The sequence below is a fragment of the Geotrypetes seraphini genome, chromosome 3 (genome assembly GCF_902459505.1).
Source record: "Geotrypetes seraphini chromosome 3, aGeoSer1.1, whole genome shotgun sequence".
NCBI lineage: Eukaryota > Metazoa > Chordata > Amphibia > Gymnophiona > Dermophiidae > Geotrypetes > Geotrypetes seraphini.
This window is the reverse complement of record NC_047086.1, coordinates 82,226,728-82,247,769: the sequence shown is the minus strand read 5'-3', so window position 1 is coordinate 82,247,769 and position 21,042 is coordinate 82,226,728. Positions and strand designations below refer to the sequence as shown.

At 42.7% G+C, this 21,042-nt stretch overlaps 1 protein-coding gene across 3 annotated transcripts in view; it reads left to right on the top strand.

The window, feature by feature from the left end:
* Positions 1-3,720: 3,720 nt before the first annotated feature.
* Positions 3,721-21,042, top strand: part of ADI1 (acireductone dioxygenase 1) — a 39,132-nt gene continuing 21,810 nt past the window's right edge. The window contains exons 1-3 of one of the 3 annotated variants that reach the window (XM_033935625.1): positions 3,721-4,137; positions 14,675-14,794; positions 17,083-17,262. In XM_033935625.1, the coding sequence (XP_033791516.1) occupies positions 4,018-4,137; positions 14,675-14,794; positions 17,083-17,262 (420 nt within the window). In that variant the 5' untranslated portion in view covers positions 3,721-4,017. The remainder of the gene's footprint in view (positions 4,138-14,674; positions 14,795-17,082; positions 17,263-21,042) is intronic. The other 2 variants (XM_033935626.1, XM_033935627.1) reach the window with 2 other exon arrangements.

The window sequence follows — 21,042 nt, the reverse complement described above, 5'->3', positions numbered from 1 at the left end:
CTGCGCGCCCCACAGCGCGAACACCGCCGACCTGCCTCCGTTGCCATTTCGCGCTCCAGCCCGGCTCCCTTTTCTTTTTTTTTTTTTTTTTTTACACGCGGCGAACGCCGCCGACTGCCGCCGACTGCCGACTCCGCCCCCAACCACCTCTACAGTCGGGAACGCGCTACTCAAGCCCCGAGGCAGGGAAAACACTCACCACTTTGGTCCCGCGCTCTCAGACGCCAGGATACAGCTGGTAAGTGTACTGAAGGCAAAATACAACGACTGTAAAGCCCAGCACTAGACAGGAAGTCGACTTTTTTTTTTTTTTTTTTACTGGAATGGAGACAGCAGACCCCTGCAGGACCAAGAACCCCTCAATCACACGGAGGGGAGGGTGGAGCAGGGACCTGGGAGGGCCCAGGTGTAACTCCTAAAGCCGGCACCAATCAGCCAGGCACCCCTGTCCTACTGAAGAGACTGAGTCTCAACAGAGGCAGTCCAACCGAACACCAAAATCTCCGGTAGCAGCTAGAATCCAAGAGCTAGTGGGCTAGCTCAGTCCCTGCTGGGAGATAGAGCAAAACTGACTCAACAGAAAGAACACCAGGCTTTAAGGCCAACTGTTAATCAGTTCTCTATCTCCACCTGCTGGTCGATGTGAGCTATACCCACTAGTCTGGATTCATCTGCTGCTTTGCTATGGAATAATGGGTCTGAAAATAGAGGAGAGAGAGAGAGATGATGGACATGGGTTTTAGGGAGGGAAGGAACAGAAAGGGAGGGAAGTTGGACACAAGGGATGGTGTGTGTGTGTGTGTGTGTGGGGGGGGGATAGAGATACTGGTTAGGAGGGTAGTTGGGAAAAGAAAGGGAGAGATGGTGGACCCTGGGGTGGTGGGGAAGGAGGGAGAGCTGCTAGATGAAAGGGTAGTTAAGAAAAGGTGGATCTGTGGAGGGAGACAAAAAAAGGAAAGATGCCAGACATCCGGGGGAGGGAAGGGAAACGGAAGGGGAGGACAGAGATGGCAGATGGATGGTTAGCACAGAGAAAGAAGAAAGAAGGAGACCCTGGCAAGCAAGTTATCAGAAGACAACCAGAGCCTTGGACCAACAAGATTTGAAAAATAACCAGACAACAAAAAGGTAGAAAAACTAATTTTATTTTCTGTTTTGTGATTACAATATGTCAGATTTGAAATGTGTATCCTGCCAGAGCTGGTGTTAGACCGCAAACGTGAGCTAGGATTTAACAGAGAGAGGAAAAGTCCTTTTTGTTTCTTTATTTTATTTACACCACAGCGCCAGTGTGGTAGGAGAAGCCAAAGGAGGGTGAAAAAGCTATAAAATAAACCCATCAGGATGTTTGAAAAAAACACCCAATTGGGCAGGAAAATCAAATCGATAAACCAATTCAATAGGCTGAATCGAATCGAAATATTTTTTCCTGAATTTGGCAGCACTAGTTTGCGCTGCTGTCTTAGACTTTAGGACCTGGGATTGGGGAGAGATGGCATCCTCAGTACTTTATAATGCAAGTGAAATGAGGATTTGGTCAGATTTTTGAAGGGTCGGAAGAAGAAAAATATTGTATAGGCCGGGGACATGAGACAGCAGGAAATGGGAACTTTTCTTCCTTCTATTTTTGTGAATGGCAAGGCTGAGGATGTCAGAGAGGTCAGTTAAAATATGTGCTTTATAAGAAAATATAATAATGTGTTTTATAAAGTTTATAGCATAGCTGGCCTACCCAGTGAGGTGTTTCTAGTGGTGGTGGTGGCAGCGTGTCAATGTGTTGAGAGGAAGAGGTGGTCTGGGAAATTCTGCTGAGCAAACTCAGGGCCCATTTCCACCCCCCAGTTAGTCCACTCCACTCAACTGGTTCATACACTGAGTGGGTCTTTGGGTGTTGTGTTGGGATCTCTTCCAGTGGTTTATCAGTATCTCCTTCTGGTCCAAGGAAGGAAACTTTGTTATCCTTAGCATTGACCTACAGAATATGTTTGTAACAGCGCTGCTTGTGTGGCATTAGGCTATGTAGTGATCGAAAGAAAAAAACAGACCTTTGCACATTTTTGCACTATATGGTGGGTGTATGAGGAGATTCACATTTCCTGCACAGCTAAGTCCGTGTGAAGTTACCTTGTGCTGTATTTGACATCTAGCAAAGTCTCTGTCTGGAAGGAAAGATCTCAGCTTAAAAATGAAGTGGCCAGAAGTTATGGTAAAAGCAGATAGCGTAGCTGGTTTTAAGAAAGGATTGGACAAATTCCTGGAGGAAGAGTCCATAGTCTGTTATTAAGACATGGGGGAAACATCTGCTTGCCCTGGATCGGTAGCATGGAATGTTGCTACTCTTTGGGTTTTGACCAGGTACTAGTGACCTGGATTGGCTTCCATGAGAATGGGTTACTGGGCATGATGGACCATTGGTCTGACCCAGTTAGGCTATTCTTATATTATGTTCTCATCTGTAGGGGCCTTTGTTTTCACTTCTTATTTTAATGTATTTTTTTTCTGAGAACTTATCAGTGTTTTTTATAATGGGAACAAAAATGGAAGAGAATTAATGTGTGTGGAATGGGGGGGGGTAACTAATTTCTTCAGCTAAATAATTCAATCCACCTCAACCAGACATAGGAGAACTCACGCACCATTCACACACCCTCCAACCAAAAACGTCAAAAGAAAAAATCAGTTCGACAACCTCCTAGCCATTCGAGCTGCAACACTCGACCCCCAACTCTACAACCTATTGACCTCGACCACAAACTACAAAACCTTCAAAAAAGAAATAAAACCCTTCTATTCAAAAAACACATAAAACCGAACTAACACAATCAGAACTGTCCCAAGCATCACCTGCAACTACTCCATATGTACTTCTGATGTCATGACAATTCAGACATAATTTATGTTATGTTATGGTATGTTTGGAATAATGTTTACATATATGAGGTTCAATAAAAGAAAATTTTCACTGCCTGTTTCTATTATGACCATTTATTCAGTTTCATGGTTATTACAAAAAATATTTTTTTACATATTAGTCTGGCTTGTTTAGTTTTACAATGGCTGTATTGCTGTTGTACTTCTCACTGCAGTATGTAAGATGCTGCCTTTTGCTAGGTACTCGTATGTGACGTGTGGCTTGTTACTAAAAATCATGTTTTTCGTACAGATGGGGGGGGGGGGTGCCAAAAAATGATGGGCCCCGGGTGTCCCATATGCTAGGTACGCCACTGCATCTCTCCTTCCCTTTTCCCTGCCTGTCCAACAATTTTCCCTTTTATTCCTTCCTCCCTACTGCCTCGGCTAGGGTGGCTGCCGTCATCTGCTGTTCCTCTTAGCAGCGGCAGCGATTGCTAAATGCTGTCTGTGTGCGATTCCACCCAGGCCGAATTGGAAGTTGCCTCGGTGAGGGGCGGATGTGGAAAAAAAGCTTACAGGCTATCCAAAGGCAGCCTATTGGAATAGTTGCCGTTTTGTGGGCGGATGTGTTTCTTCACCAAGGAAGAGAAACAGGGAACTGCAACACTCTGTGTCCATGAGAGATGAGGAAAAAAGGCTGACAGTTCACGTACCCCTTATTTTAGGACGAGTGTTGCACGCTAGGCTGACTTCATTAGCTGTGCCCTTTATGAATTTTTTTTTAGTGACTTTAATTTTTTTTTTTTGCCGGCCTCCCAAAATAAATGCATGTAAACCGTTCTGAGCTCTCCTGGGAGAACGGTATAGAAAATTGAATTAAAATAAAAAAGAGCCCAAAATGGGTTACAAGTTTACATACATTATATGAAGTAAGGAGGTGGAGTGTGGACTTCAATTAAAGATAGGTCAATTTTAACAGTAGAGGCACAGACTTGCACTACCAGCAATTAATTCAATAGCTTCTGAAAGAAAAAAAAAATACATGAAAGCAAGTAGAATAACAAGGTAAGAAGAGCCGTCTCCTCCCGTGGCCAGGGTGTCCTCTTGCTCCTCCTCCTTTATATTTCGTGTCCCGAGCGGGCCGCAAAAGTAGCAGCCGACGCCATGGTGGTCGCTTGGTACATGGACGAGTCCCAGGAGGACCAACGGAAGCCGCACCAGCTGCGACCGAACCGACCGGTCAACTGCGAGGAGCTGAGGCAGCTCGGGGTCCGCTCCTGGAAGGTGAGCGGCGGCCTAACGTCCCCCATGATCGGAGAACTGGCTCTTTCGCTTAAGGAAGGGCTGCCAGGTGCACGCGCGCGCCTCACTTCTTGTATTTTTGGTCGAGCTTCGACTTTAGTGGTTAAAAAACAAACCAACTTCCTCCAGACTTCTTTTTAAGTTTCACTCTACTAGCTCATAGCGTTTTCTCAGCCGCTTCGGTGGAGCAGCTTCAGTAGTGTGATTTTGTCCCCTGGGGCAGAGGCATAAGACAGCGAAGCGGGGTCAGTACATCCTGCTGACTAAAGGACTACAGCATTATTTGTGTGTTTTGTTTTGTCTCATTTGGGGTTGACTGTGACATTTAAATATACGTGATGCACGAGTGGCAAAATTGAAACAGTTTTCTGTTGCGATAAGGAGAACAAGTTTGAGAGGGATTTACTTGAGTAGATTTTCCTCCTCTTAAGTGGTTAAATAAATGCAGCTTACCGTGGTCTTTTACGAGTTTCCCAGCAGTCTCCGACTCTGACATGCAAATGTATTACAATGAGGTCATTAATATTTAAACGAGCACTCCAAGCTATTCTCTATTATTGCTGAGTGATCCCTAACCTTGCTGGCCTACATTTGCAAGCAAAATTTTCTGGCAGGTCGGAGCTATCCTAGCCTTACTTTCTGGTCAGTGCCTGAGTGCTGATTGGCTTAGGCATTGACAGGAAAGTAAGGCTTGACAGCTCAAACCTGCCAGAAAATATTGTGACCCCCCCCCCCTCCCTTGCAGCGGGAGGGGATGACTTATCCCCCTTACCTTGTTTTTAAGGCCGGCCGGAGGGATGCCTCCTACCTCCAGCCAGCAGGCCCGCCTCTTCAACATGTGAAGGGCCTTCCCCTCCCCGGTGCATCCTGGTATGCGCCAGGGAGGGACCTAAGGCTCTGATTGGCCCAGGTTGCTTAAGACCCCTCCATTGGGCAAAACAACCTTAGGCCCCTCCTCGGTGCATCCCAGGATGCACCAGGGAGGTAAAGGCCCGCCATTTTGAAGAGGCATAAGGGGGGGCATGGGGTATGGTGGAGATGGGAGAGAGTGAGCATCTCTCCTGCTACTGGGTGGAAGGGGTGGTGTCAGGGGGGTTGCTTGGCAGTGAGAGGTAGTGGGCATTTCTCCTACAGCCAGGGTGGAGTTTGGGGGATTGCTTGGTGGTGGGCATCTCTCGTGCTGCTGGGGGGTTGTTGGGGGTGTTGTTTGGCAGTGGGATGGAGTAGGAATCTCTTCTGCTGCCGGTGGGGTGTGTGTGTCGGGGGTGGGGGGTGGGGTTTGATGGCAGCAACGGGAGGAAGTGGGCATCTCTCCTGCTGCTGGGGGGTGTCGGGCCCCCCCAACACCCCCCAGCAGCAGGAGAGATGCCTCCGTTGATTGGCGGCAGGAGCAAATGGACATCCATCCTGCTGATCTTTGATTTGGGGGTCTCTCTTTAATCTTTTTATTTGTGGGTTTATTCTGCACAATGTGCTGATTGCTATCACCAGCAAATTTTGTGACCCTCCGTTACTCTTCGCAAACCTCATTTGCATACTTTTTAAAGAATGACTCACCTTTTTGAAATCATTAAAGTAGCGGCCGCAATAGCGGCCCATCAGATTTTACCGCAAACATTTGAAAATCTTCCCTTCAGTGTACATCTTGGGGCCAGTTTTATGCTGTTAGGGCTCATACTGCAAGAATGGCCCTTACATTCTTTATTATTTTACACTTGATTAGTAGCACTATTGACTTAATGGGTACTTACATAATGATTTTACAGATCAACAAATACCAGCAAGTTTTATAAGTTGAAAGGCTTGTATTTAATAGGGAGAGGTGAATTGCAATGTCCCCTCAGTAACAACTAGAAAAAAACAAATATAGTGCAAAATATAGACAGCAGATATAAATTCTCAAAACTGACACATTTTGATCACTAGATTGAAAATAAAATCATTTTTCCTACCTTTGTTGTCTGGTGATTTCAGGAGTCTCTGGTTACACTTCCTTCTAACTGTGCACCCAATATTTATTTCTTTCTCCTGCATGCTTTCTCTCCTCCAGACCTCATTCCATTCCCCAACCAACATCTTTCTGTCCCTTACACTTATGTTCTTATGTCCATGTCTCTCATCCCACAGATCATGTGTAGCATTTTTCACTACTGCTCACCAGCTCCATGCCACATATCTCCCTCCATCACTATACCCAACATTTCTCCCCTTGCATCCCCTTCAATCTGTCCCACTGGTTGCTCTCCACCACCATATCCAACATTTCTCCCTAAGATCCTTCTATTCCCCATGCATCTCTACCTCACTCCTCTCTCTCTCCATGCCCAATTTTCCTTTCTTCCTTTCCCCATGTGCACTATCTCTCATTCACACACTCATGCAATTCTCCCTTTCTATTTCCTCCCCATCTATGTCCCAAGTTAGTGCCCCCTTCCTCTCTCCATTCTGTGTCCAATGTTCATGCCCCCTCCCCATCACTGCCTTCCAGCCTTTGTCTACCCCCTTCCTCCCTTCCCTGAAGCTGACCCGCGCTGAAGCCTGCCTACCCCCTGCTGAAGCCGCCGCTGATTCCTCCCTCCCGCCTGACACACTCCATCCACCCTTGCCACCACTGCTGCCGCCCGACACGCTCCATCCATCCATCCCCTGCCACCACTGCAACTCCGGGCAAGGAAGAGCTAGGCGCGTGCAGCGATTGCATGCAGCCGGCCCACAAGCCTTACCCCTGACGTCGGCGACAATGTCCCGTGCCAGCCAAGCAGCATCAATGCATGTGCCTGGCCCGTTCTTGCCTAGAATTGCAAGGGATGGATGGATGGAGCGTGTCGTGTGGCAGTGGGGATGGGGGGATGCAGCGCGTTGGATGGCAGGGAGGAATCGGCGGTGGTGGCTTCAGAGGGGGCAGGCAGGAGAAGAACCTGGGTGGCAGTCAGCCTGCGTACCCCCTAGGGTATGTGTACCTTGGGTTGAGAAGCTGGTCTAGAGCAGGGGTGTCAAACTCAAATCACATAAGGGGCTGAAGTCTCAAATCACATAAGGGACTGAAATCTAAAAGGCTAAGTCGTGGGCTGAATTTTTTATTAAGATACTTAGTCTTAGAAGAAGTAAAGGGATACAACCTCTCTAACACCATGCTGTCTCTGTGTGGTATAAACAAAAAAAAACCCACAAAACTTTTCCTCTCTTTTAGGTCCTAGTTCACGCTTGCTAACATCAGCTCTGACAGGATACTTATTTCATATCTGACATATTGCTTGCGCATATATGAACATCAGATCCGTCAGCCCAAAGGCAGAATTAATCAAAGATTGGCTGACCAAAGACAATCTAGGCTGTCTCTTCCTAACCGAAACATGGCTCACCTCTGAGTCAGATCCAAGCATCACAGAATTCTGCCCCAAAGGATATAAACTTGAATTAGTATGTCGAGAAAACAGAAGAGGAGGAGGTCTAGCAATCATAACAAAAAACAATCTCAACATCGACGTACTAACCAAGCACTCCACCCCTTATCTAGATCTGCTAGCCTGCCAAATATCTGACAAATCACTCAATGGAAACCTGAACTGTCTTATTTGCTACATTACACCAGGTAAATGGAACACCTCAAAACAAGAACTTGAAGAATTCATCTTCCAGAACTCACTCTCCTCCACACATAACTTGATCCTCGGAGACTTAAATCTCCACTTAGAAGATCAATCATCCAAACAAACAACAGATATACTCTCATACCTCAACACTTTATCCTACCAAATTCTCAACCCAGAACCCACACACGAAAAAGGTCATCAACTCGATATAGCAGCTTATTCATCTCCAAATCATAACGAACAAAACATCTACATCTCAAACGGGTCCTGGCACCCTACTCTATGGTCAGATCACTACAAATATTCATTCACCATCAATTGGGCTCAAAATAACAACAAGCCCATCCCAAAGAAATCACTCATCAAGATCAGACCGAAAATCGAACCTCACACATTCTGGAACACAGTAGACCCCGAAATCGACCCCAATAACCCCAAAGAATTCATAAACAGTTGGCGGACCCTCAGTGAATCTACACTAAACGAACTAGCTCCAATAAAAAACAAAAACAAAATAGACAGACCATCTAATAAATGGTTCGACGACGAACTTCTACAACTAAAAAGAAAATGCAGACAATTAGAAAGGACATGGAAAAAACAAAAACACAATCACATCAAAGATGAATGGAAAATCCTAATCAAACAATACAATACCAAACTGAAGGAAAAACGAAAAAACTACTACTCCAAACTCATCAGCACCGAAAAACCAGACACAAGAATACTTTTTAACATCGTAAGAAATCTCACTGATACCAAACCATTTCTCGCCACCCAAGGAAACCAAACTCCCACAGCCACCCAATTAGCAGATCATTTCAAACACAAAATCATCACAACCAGATCCACATTCAACAACTCAAGCACCAACATAGAAGAAATACGAATCAATCCCAAAACAGATGAAGCAATCCCAGCAGACAGGATATGGACAAACTTCCCAAAGATACAATGGTCAGACTTGGACAGGCTTTACAAAAAATACAGCAAATCCTCATGTGACTTAAACAACTGTCCCTCATACTTACTAGCAACAGCTTCCACCAAATTTAAAGCTAGCCTCACACTATGGCTGCAAACAACATTAAGTGAAGGTCATTTCCCACCGGAATTAGGAGAAATCATAATTACACCTATCCTAAAAGATCCCAAAGGTCCTATAGATAATCCTGCAAACTATAGACCAATCGCTTCAATCCCACTATACATTAAAATAACAGAAGGCCTTGTCGCACAACACCTCTCCAACTACCTTGAAGACCATCACATACTACATCCATCACAATCCGGATTCAGATCCAACCATAGCACAGAAACTCTACTGGTATCACTATTAGACATTGTCCGACAACACCTCAGCAAAGGAAACAAGCTGCTTCTCATTCAACTCGATCTTTCTGCAGCATTCGACCTAGTTGACCATCACACGCTACTCCAGACATTAGATGCAATAGGAATCTCAGGTAATGTTCACAAATGGTTCCGAAGCTTCCTCAAAACACGAACATACAAAGTCAAATCAAAAGAGCACATATCCGACCCATGGTCAAACCCATGTGGAGTACCACAAGGATCACCATTATCACCCATATTATTTAACCTCTTCATAGCATCCCTAGGCATAACCCTAGACGCCCTAAACACAGTATCATTCAGCTACGCGGATGACATAACTATCCTCCTCCCCTTTAACATTCAAGACCCATTATCCACAAACCACCTGAAAATAATAATGGAAACGGTAGAGAAATGGATGTCAAGTCATAAACTAAAACTGAACTCGGAAAAAACTAAATTCCTACTACTAGAGAAGGAAAAAAAACCATCTCTCACAGAACTAGTACTAAATACAATCAAGTACCCAATGCAAAGTACACTCAAGATCCTGGGAATACAACTAGACAGAAACTGCACAATGCAGTCTCAAATCCACAAAATCATCCAAAGAGCTTTCTTCACAATACGTAACCTAAGAAAAATAAGAAAATTCTTCAACAAAGATCAATACAAGATAGTAGTACAATCCCTAGTACTAAGTATGGTAGATTACTGTAACAGCCTATACCTATCATGCCCAAACTACATGATAAAACAATTACAGACAGTTCAGAACACAGCCCTCAGAATCATCTACTCACTCGGCAAATATGACCACATCACCAAAGCATACCTAGACTCACACTGGCTACCAATAAAAGCAAGATCCCAGTTCAAATTCTATTGTCTACTATACAAAGTAATACATGGAACAGCCCCCAGCTACCTAAATAACAGACTACACCGTAACCTCTCACACAGACTAAGGAGAACTCAGAGCCTATTCACTCACCCCCCTCTCAAAGGAACACGACGAAAGAAACTATACGACAGCCTTTTAGCGACACAGGCAGCAAAGATCGATACTACCATCACCAATCTACTGACCAAATCTACAGACATTAAAGTATTCCGAAAAGAAATCAAAACTCATCTCTTCAAAAAACACTTCCCATCATCATAACCTCACAAAAGTATTAGAAAATGTGCTCACGACCACCTCCATCACCACCACCAGCAATACCCTGAATCCGAACAGTATTATCTCTATTCGTATAAACAACCTATCACTATCCCTCCTGCTATCAATTTCTCCTGGAAAAGTCCAGACTAACAATTGTAACTGGACACACTCTTGATTACATGTACTGCAATGCTACTGGAAATGTCCAGTCCTCTAACTTGTAATCCGCTTAGAACCGCAAGGCACAAGCGGAATAGAAATCACTAATGTAATGTAATGTAATGTAATATTGTAATCATAAAATAGAAAATTTATTTTTTTCTACCTTTTGTTGTCTGGTCATTTTGCTTTTCCATCATCGTGGTCCCAGTTTCTTTCTGGTTTTTGGCTATCTTCTACTAATTTTCTTTCCAATATCTACTGTCCATTTTTTCTCATCTTCTTTCTTGTTCCATTCCCTCCTTAAGCCTGTCTCCAACATATTAATTTTTCCTATTCAACTTTCTTAACTTTTTCTTTTCTTTTCTGCCTTTGTCCACTCAAATCTTGCCCTCTTTCTCAGCCTTCTTTTTAAATTTTCAGCTACCTCTCAATTCCCCATCTCTCAGTCCCTAGCTCTCCCATTTCCTAACTCACTCCTTTTCCAGCCTCTTATTTCCTTCTATCTACTCCCCATTACAACATCTCTCCTCCTCACTCCCCTTGGTCCAACATTTTGTACCCTCTCTTTTCTGTTGTTGTTCTTCCCTTCCCCCTTGATGCTGAACAATGAGATGGAAGGAAAAAAAAAAAAAGAGATACTGCATCTCTCTCCCTCCCTTCCACCCCCAGGCCTAACATTTCTCCCTCCCTTTCATCCTCAGATCCAACTTGTCTCCCTTTATCTTTCCAGCTGCTCCCCCATCCCATCTCTCCCCCTGTCTGCCTGCCTTCCTCCCTCACCCCACCATTTTTCCTTTCTTCTTCCCAACAGTTCTCCCTTCAAATATCTCTTTCCCTCTTCCTACACACACCCCAAGTGCTCTCTTTCTCTTCACAGCCCAGCATGTCTTCCCTTCCGTGCCAATCCAATGTTGCTGCCAAGCTGAAAAAGCTGCTGGCCTCAGCAGTGATTCGGCAACATTGCTTGCGGCTCCCTTTCCTGCTTTCCATCTGCCGTGGTCGGTCTTCAGCGATGCTCAACTTTCTGTTTCCGCCCGGGTAGACCACTGCAGACGGAAATTAGGAAGGGGAGCCATGGACAACATTGCTGAATCACTACCGAGGCCGGCAGATTTTTCAGGGTGATGGCAGCATCGGATTGGCGCAGGAAGCAAGACATGCTGGGCTTTGAGAAGGGGGAAGTTTGAGAGCACTGCTACAGGCCACATAAAATGGCCAGGCGGGCTGGATTTAGCCCACAGGTCTTGTGTTTGGCACATGTGGTCTAGAGCAGGGGTGTCCAACCTGCGGCCCCATGAAGTATTTTGTGCGGCTCCAGTCTAAGGCGATGCAGTGTTTTCCTCTGCTGCCCCCCGGGTGTTTACCATCTTGCTGGCTCCCTCCTCTGTCTTGCTGCAACGTTTGCACGGCCCCAGAAAATTTTTTTTCAGCCAATGCAGCCCAGGGAAGCCAAAAGTTTGGACACCCCTGGTCTAGAGAGTGACATGGTAACCATTACCGTGGGAATTCCCGCAGTAATGGGGAAACATTGACAAATTTGCTCAGTATTACCATGGTAATGGTTGACCATTTCATGGTAGTGCCATAGGAATGGGAACCACTGTCGCAATAATACTGCGACAAAGGGGACCAAGGGGACCCTCCTTAAGCCAACTTTTTAATGTCTCCAGTGGTCTAGAGGCTTCTTCAGGAGCAGGAAAGAGCCCAACTCTTTCCTGCCTCTGCTGCTGCTAGAGCTGCATACCGCTGCTGGTCTGAAGAGTCTCATAGTGGCTGCCGAGACTTCATGGGGCAGCCTCGCGAGACTTTGCATAAGATTTCAACAATAGTTTGACATCATGTGTGCATCCCGTCTTCCTTGGAATCTGGCTTCCATTGTTTTTATGTCGTGGTGAAATCTTTCACCTTGCTCTTTGTTTAAGTCACCAATGATGTCTGGAAAGCGATACAAGTGACTCTGCAGATAATGGACTTTAACATTCATGTTACAGTCAAGCCTAGACAAATAGTTGTGAAACAAAGGTAATTTTACACAAAAAAATGTGGGTAATTTAAATACATAAATTTCCAATTCAAAAAAGAAAGCTTGTTATGACATCCCGATTCTGCAGAAGAGATCTTTTAAATAGCAGTAAAAAAATTAATGAATTCAATCATATCTAAGAAACTAGAGCTGATGTGGTCTATCCAGTGAACCCCAGGAATAGGTAAAAAAACAAACCACTAAACTACTCTTAAGAAAAAAAAAATTTGATGGCCTTAGAATGAAAATGGCTCTTACAACTGGATGGACCTTTCAGATCTTTGCCATAATCTACTGCCAGTCTATTTTAAAACAAATATATTTTTAAAAAAGACAAATTGGCCAAGTGCCGATTTTTGAAACCAGGTTTCTAGACGTTTTGCTAGACTTTTTTTTTCTGCTGAGAGTGTCCAAAGTTTAAGGGGGTTGTTTTGGGGAAATGTTTTGGGCATACTTATTTATTTATTAAAAAATGTATATACCGCATATAACTATGTGGTTTCTATATCACATACATAAAATCTTGTTTCCCTGCGATTACCACATATAACTTAGACATGTTTTTAACAACATTATTAGCACTTGGATGTCTTGCAGTAAACAGACATTTTCCAAAACATACAGGTTGCCATGTAGATGTGCAAAGCTAGACCTGTTTTAGAATCGTCTAAATGCCTGAAAGGTATCCAATCTGACTAGATGATCACCAGAGGGATTAAGTCATGACCCCCCCCTCCTTAACACACACACACTCATCCAGTGGTCACTGACTACCTCTCACCCTCCAGATATCTGAATAAAACTGTACATACCTGACTAGAACAGCAGCATCTGGTATGGGATAACCTAGTAGAGCAGCAAGCAGATAGTGGGTGGTATAGTAACCCGTAGAGAGGGGGATCCAGACCCACATCCCACTCTACCCACTAAATTTAGGGTAGAATGTGTGCATCCACAAAAATTCTACTATGCTGCTGTATAGGTGTCACCTGGAGCCATAATAATAATAATAACTTTATTCTTCTATACCGCCACAGTCGAAAAGACTTCTAGGCGGTTCACAACTGAAGAAGGCTGGACAATTAGCGAATTACAGGATGCAAGAAGAGAGGATACAACTTATTATATAAGAGATAGATGAAAGGTGAAAAGGACAGCATATTACACCGAGATTGGTAGAGGGAAAAATTCCATTGTAAGTGGTGAGGCTTCTGTTTAGGAGAGGAATTTGTCAAAGAGTACGGTTTTGATTGATTTTCGGAATGCACCGTAGGTCAGCTTGGCTCCATTGATGTAGGTACCCAGCCAGGACTGCTGTTTGTTTGCTTAGAACATGAAGGACCTGTCCAAGAAAGATTTGTATCTGCAGCCTGTGATCTTTAGGTATGTAAATATGTTTCGGTTTCTGGTTGGTCGTTTGGGATTGTGCAGTGTGAAATGAGGTAGTAGGTAAGAAGGTGCTAGTCCCCAGGTTTGCTTGTAACAAATACTGGCAAACTTGAACAGTATTTGCGCCTCCATTATCAACCAGTGCAACCTTTTGTAGTAGGGGCTAATGTGATCATTCTTCCTCAATCCGAAGATCAAGCGGACTGCAGTGTTTTGCACTATCCCTGGATTCAAATCCCCTTTTGGAACAATAACAGCCATGAGTTGCTTCTCAGATAAGTGTCTGTCAATTTTGTGCAGGTGGATGGTGCAGTTTTGCCCATTCTTATTATTTGCTGAAATTAGATACAAAATTTGACAAGGGCTATTGGGGTAGTAGGCAGGTGGGTATAGTGGTTTTTGGGGGAGTTTGGCTTATTATAAATTATAAGGGGGTTATGGTGAAATGTATACCCGACACCCTTTATGTAAAGTTCACAGCAGTGCTCTCTAAGGTGCCCCAGTGCTCTACTGGTATGTCTTTGTGACCAGTGTGGTATAAATGGTGGCCCCTCCTATATACAGATGGCTGGGTTTGGATGTTTTGAACTTGGACATTTTTGTGGTGGAAAATGGCCAAAAAAGTTAGGCGTCTTAAGGTTGGATGTCCTTGACAGTCAAGACACCTAAATAGGCAATTTTTGGGAAAAAAAGAATGAAATCTAGAAGTTTTGAATTGGATGTTTTCGACATTCAAACTTTGAACACACTTCTCAGAACGTCCAAATCAGAAAATGCCCTTCCCTATCTACTCATTATGGTTTTACTGGTGAGGACCTCAGAATAAATGTCTTATGTTCTTCATTTCAGTTAGATGCAGACAGCTATGAGACTGATCCAGAACTGGCACAGATACGAAAAGAGGAAAATTATTGCTGGATGGATATCATAACTATTCATAAAGACAAGCTACCTAACTATGAAGAAAAGGTAACTTTGCATTCATGTAATTTGTATACCACTTATATATCTAAGTGGTTTACAGTGAAGAGTGAACAGGTACTCTTAAGTGTTTCCTATCTGTCCTGGTAGGCTCACAATCAGACATTTTTAAAGTTTTAAAAATTTCAGTCCTAGTAGTTTGCCAGTCCACAAAATAATTATTTTATTTCTGTAAAAAGGTTGAAGAACACTGACTTAGATTATAGTCTCTCATGTCTAACTTTTATGATATTTTTTATGATTGTTCAATTTAATTTATTTAATTGTGGCATACTTTGAATTATATTCTGATTTTAATATTAAATATTGTGACATAGATAATGAAAATTTGTACTGCGACTCTCCCTTTTACAATCCCCATTCACATTTGAGATGTACATATACCAGCACTTAAAACTTTTACCTTGCATAAACATCTAAGTCCCATTTTTAGGAATTGCATGAAGATGTCGGCTAGGTGTGTTTTGGGTGAGAAAAGGGCATGGCAGGCAAATAGTTATTTTCTGGATTCTATGTATACATGGTACCCAAAGTTGCATGTCCGACATTGGGTGTGCTTCTGAGATGGTGCACTTCTGAGATGGTGCAAGCAACAAATTGGATAATGAGCTCTGAACCATCAATAACTGGATGCTAACAACAAATCATTGATAACTGGCAATCATTAAAATTTGCACACACATCTGAATGTGCACTGTTTTTAAGACATGGTGCCTAACTCCCATGGCGCATATCTCAAATTGGGCATGTCGGATGTTCCAGAACGTTGCAAGCAGAATTACAGAATACTGCCTAACTGTGCCTAACTTGGGCACCAGCATTTACACCAGGTTTCAGCAGTGTGGCACCTGAAAATTAGGTACAGGATCTATCCCTAAACATTATAGTCTATATAAGGGGTACACCTTTTCTAGAATAGCATTTAGCGCTGAATAGTTTTGCACTATTTATTGAATTCTTTCCTAAATGTTTGTCTTAAAAGATTGACATCAGGTGTTAAACCTGCTACCCAAACACATTTAGGATTTTTAAATTGCTCCTATTGAGCAACATTCCACTAGAGCAGCGGTCTCAAACTTGCGGTCCGGGACCACATGCGGTCCGCCAGGTACTATTTTGAGGTCCTCAGTATGTTTATCTTAATCACAAAAGTAGAATAAAACAGTTTCTTGACCATATGCCTCTTTAGCTACAAATTACAATATTATTATTAAGACTAAGCTAAAAGGAAAGATTTACAAATTAATAAAGTTTTACCTCATGTAAAATTGTCATTTCTTTAATAAGACATTAACTATTTTTTCTGAGGCCCTCCGAGTACCTACAAATCCAAAATGTGGCCCTGCAAAGGGTTTGAGATCACTGCACTAGAGGGACTAGAGGAGGATGTCCTTTGAATTCTATTTGATTTTTGTCCCCCTACTAACAAATGCCAAACTGGCAAGGGAAACCGGTCTCTGTGAGAGCATTGGGATAATAAATGGTTATATATCCAAAGTTACAAAGATAAACTTGTATGTGCCAGCAGATTGTTGTTTTCTATGTTTATTTGGTTAAAATGGATGTTTATGCTGCATGCACGGGGCACATACATGTCCTTTTTTTCCTGTATTTTAGAACAGGCTCTATGTTGGCAGATTCTGTTCTAAAATACTCATGAAAGTTGAGCTGTACTGACCTGTCTAACATGGGGCTGTACATTGTTTACATACTTGTAAACCTGCCTTGAGTAATACCATGGAAAGGTGCTACATTTCAGCATATTTTATGATTCTGTTTCTTTGCCAACCAAAATGAGTCCCGTGGACAAAATATATGTATAGCAACTGAGTTAAAAGCTAAAATAGTTTCAAGTTTATTAAAAATTTGATTAAAACACTAATCATAAATTCTAAGCGTTTTACAATAAAACATTTAAAAATGGGTCCAGTTAACAAACTATTAATGACATAACTTTACTTACATGAGTCAGTAGGATAGTGTGGAGAAATACAACTTGAAAGAAAGAGAGAATAATTAAGGATAATAACAAGGGGAAAGGGAAAAATCAATTTTGGTTTGGAAAATGAGCAAGAAAAGTCCCATATGTCAATTAACAGTCATATGCGCCTTTAAATAAGAAGCTTTTGAGGCCACCCTTGAATTTATCTAAATAATAAAAACATTGAGGTTTGGAAACAGAAGGCTTATAAGGAAGGGGAAAAAAAAAGTTCATTTGGCCTTTTTTCTAAATTTGTTATAAAGCAGAATGAAAAGCTGTTTATTTTCCATTGTAGATAAAAATATTCTTTGAAGAACACTTACACCTAGATGATGAAATTCGCTACATCCTGGATGGAAGTGGATACTTTGATGTACGAGATAAAGCGGACAAGTGGATTCGAATCTACATGGAAAAAGGCGATATGATCACACTTCCTGCTGGCATTTATCATCGTTTTACTCTGGATGAAAATGTGTGTAAAACGGGAGTAGCTCAACTGTTTAGTTTTAAATCCAAAGTCAGTACTGTAGGAATGGACACAGTAAACATACACACGTAGCCTAAGAATCGGGATGGAGGCGCTGTCTGTGACTAGCTCCGAGTCCCTTTTATTATGCTTCTAAGCTAATGACATCATAGTAACTCGCTCTTTTACACATCTAATGATTGGTGGGTACAAAGGTACATGCTTTTACATTGGTGGAAACAGGTATATGCTTTTACATTGTGATCACCCTCCCTTTACCTCGTCCTTTGCCTTGTGATCACCCTCCAACTCAGCACTTAGACAATACCTGTGTTTTTGCACATCCTCAAGGCCTATCAGCTGATGTACTTTCCAAATATGGACTGCTTGATTAAGATAAGGGTTAATATGTGACGGGTCTGGGAATGCCTCAGCATTCTGTCACAACATATTCCCTTGCTTTAATGAGGTAAGAGGGAATGATGAATAATTCATAATTCTTTCATAGGGCCACACAATCAACGCCTTTGGAAACACCCACCTATAGTATCTCTTTGTCTGTGATCTAGAATTACTGTAACTCTTTTACACCCCACTTGACTTAACTTGTTTCAGTTGATATGTATTATCTTCTGTGATATGTATTATCTACGGTGATATATATTATCTTCTGTGATATGTATTATCTACGGTGATATGTATTATCTTCCGTGAAATTGAAGTATCATAATTCTTTACTGTTCCTGTAACTTACTCTTATCCTGTAATGTAATTCTACTGGAAATGCCCAGATATCTTCAATATTGTAATCCGCCTAGAACCGCAAGGCACAGGCGGAATAGAAATCCCTAATGTAATGTAATAATATTAGTGTGAGGATATTATCCCTGTTTCAGAACATTACTATACAGTACAGGGACTCTTGATTTGAGACCTGAAAGATAAAAAAAAGCTGCAGAGTTTTGGTGAAAGTGAAGCATTGCACTGTCTTTGTAAGGGTATAACTCCTGTCCATTGTGAATCTTTGGTTCCACTTCGCTTGATTGCTATGACAATTTATGCATGACAAGTGGTGAAAGGAATTATTACATAGTAAAGAAGAGAAATGACAAAGACTAATCTAATCTTCCATTTGTGTGTCGCTCATACCTATTCAGGCTTTATTCAGACATTTCAAAGACTCTAGTGCTGATCAGATTATGTTTCTGTCTTGGTGCAGGATATTTCTTTCTGCTATAGCTGCTGTTTCTAGTATAAAGACTACAGTAGTCTTGACAAGTAGGTTTTTTCCCTTTTACTTGTGAGGATTGCAAAAGGCTTCTATATTTTCAGCTCTGTTTCCTTGTGTTCCTAGGCTGTGCCTCAGTTTTTCCTTCTGCAAGTGGTTTAAGAAGGTGTCTTCTGCTCTGCATTGATTTCTTATTTTTGGGTTTATCTGACGTTTGAGGCTTCCTGGTGATACAGAAATCCTAGGACAGTTTTGCTTGGAAGAAGATACAGCTTCTGTGTTCAGAGGGCTGTAGCTGACGGGGACAACCCTTTTACAGGGAACCTGCTCAGCTGGCTTACACTGAGAGTTCAGGGAGAGTTGCCCTGGGGGCACAGCTTGCCCTGTATTTATCAGGCACTGGAGCGCAAGCTGAGTGGCCCTGTGTTGGTCCAAAGGACTGTAGTAGTTGCTGGCTCTCCCAAGAAGATGTGTGAGGAGCTAGTGGTGTTGAGGGTTTCAGGTTCAGCCTGTCTAAAAGACAACCATAGCGGAATTTACCAGCTTGTCTGAAGCAGAAATCATCTCTCATTAAAGATGGTGTATGGAATCAAAACAGAGAAATCCACAGGAAAAACAAAATCCCATAGACAAAAGCATAGATTGTTAAGAAAGGGTGGTTGAGAATCTCAGAAACCAGCTTGGGCAAATAAAATGAAATTTATGAGGAAAACAGGATGATTTATTCCAAATAACAAAAGAGAAGCTGAAGTAATGTTAAGGAGATATAGAATGTTTGATTTTAATGGATTTTCATGTTTTTGATAGATGCAGCATTATTGAACCCTTGATAAAGCCTAGAAAAAGGGCAAAACGGGCCCCGTTGGGTTATGGATATGGCATTTATCTAAGATAAGTTATTATATTCCTTTGCTAGGTGGAGGATAAGTTATTTAGAATGTGAAAATAAGCAACCAGCACTGAAATTAAATTTTTAATAAGGAAGCATTAGAGAAGCAATAAAAAATATAATAAAAAATTTTAGTGTTACATAAAGGTTGGGGGAGCATTTGAGAATCAATGATGCAGATACTCCTTATACTTCATTGTGCCACAGAGAAAATCAGAGGACTGGAAACCTATTCTGGATCTCAAAGCAGGTAACGCCTTGCTGAGGATCCTGCGCTTTTGTATGGAGACAGTGCATTTGATTATTGCAGCAGTGGCTCCTGGGGAATTTCTTGCATCTCTGGATCTGACTGAAGTTTAACTTCATATCCCTATATTCCCAGGACACTGGAAGTAGCTGAGATTTCATGTTCTCCAGAAGCATTTCCGGTTTGCAGCCTTCCCCTTTGGGTTAGCGATGGCCCCATGCGGTGGTAGTGGTGGTGCACCTCTGCATATTTGGGGTCGAAGTTCATTCCTGTCTTGGATGACTGCTATTTAATATATTCATAAATGATCTAGAAACAGGAACAAAGAGTGAGATAATAAAATTTGCGGACGACACCAAACTATTTAGTGGAGCTCGGACAAAGGAGGACTGTGAAAAATTGCAAAGGGACTTGGACAAATTGGGGGAATGGGCAGAGAGATGGCAGATGAAGTTCAATGTTGAGAAATGTAAAGTATTGCATGTGGGAATCAGAAACCCGAGGCACAGCTATACGATGGGAGGGATGTTATTGAATGAGAGTACCCAAGAAAGGGACTTGGGGGTAATGGTGGACATGACAATGAAGCCGACGGCACAGTGCGCAGCGGCCGCCAAGAGAGCGAATAAAATGCTGGGGATAATCAAGAAGGGTATTACAACAAGAACAAAAGAAGTTATCCTGCCGCTGTACCGGGCAATGGTGCGTCCGCATCTTGAGTACTGCGTCCAGTATTGGTCACCATACCTTAAGAAGGATATGGTGTTACTCGAGAGAGTTCAGAGGAGAGCGACACGACTGATTAAGGGGATGGAAAGCCTTTCATACGCTGAGAGATTGGAGAAACTGGGTCTCTTTTCCCTGGAGAAGAGAAGACTTAGAGGAGATATGATAGAGACTTACAAGATCATGAAGGGCATAGAGAGAGTAGAAAGGGACAGATTCTTCAAACTTTCAGAACATAAAAAAACAAGAGGGCATTCAGAAAAGTTGAAAGGGGACAGATTCAAAACGAATGCTAGGAAGTTCTTCTTTACCCAACGTGTGGTGGACACCTGGAATACGCTTCCAGAGGACGTTATAGGGCAGCGAACGGTACTGGGGTTTAAGAAAGGATTGGACAATTTCCTGCTGGAAAAGGGGATAGAGGGGTATAGATAAAAGATTACTGCACAGGTCCTGGACCTGATGGGCCGCCGCGTGAGCGGACTGCTGGGCGCGATGGACCTCAGGTCTGACCCAGCGGAGGCATTTCTTATGTTCTTATCAGGGCTGTGTCCAGACTGGAGTGCTAGCAGTCAGTGAAGATGGTGGTGTCTCTTGTACAGCACCTCGGCTGGATTATCAATTTCAAGAAGAGCCAGCTAACGCCATCTTGGACGTTGGAATATCTGGGCGTTCAGTTTGACACAATCCAAGGAT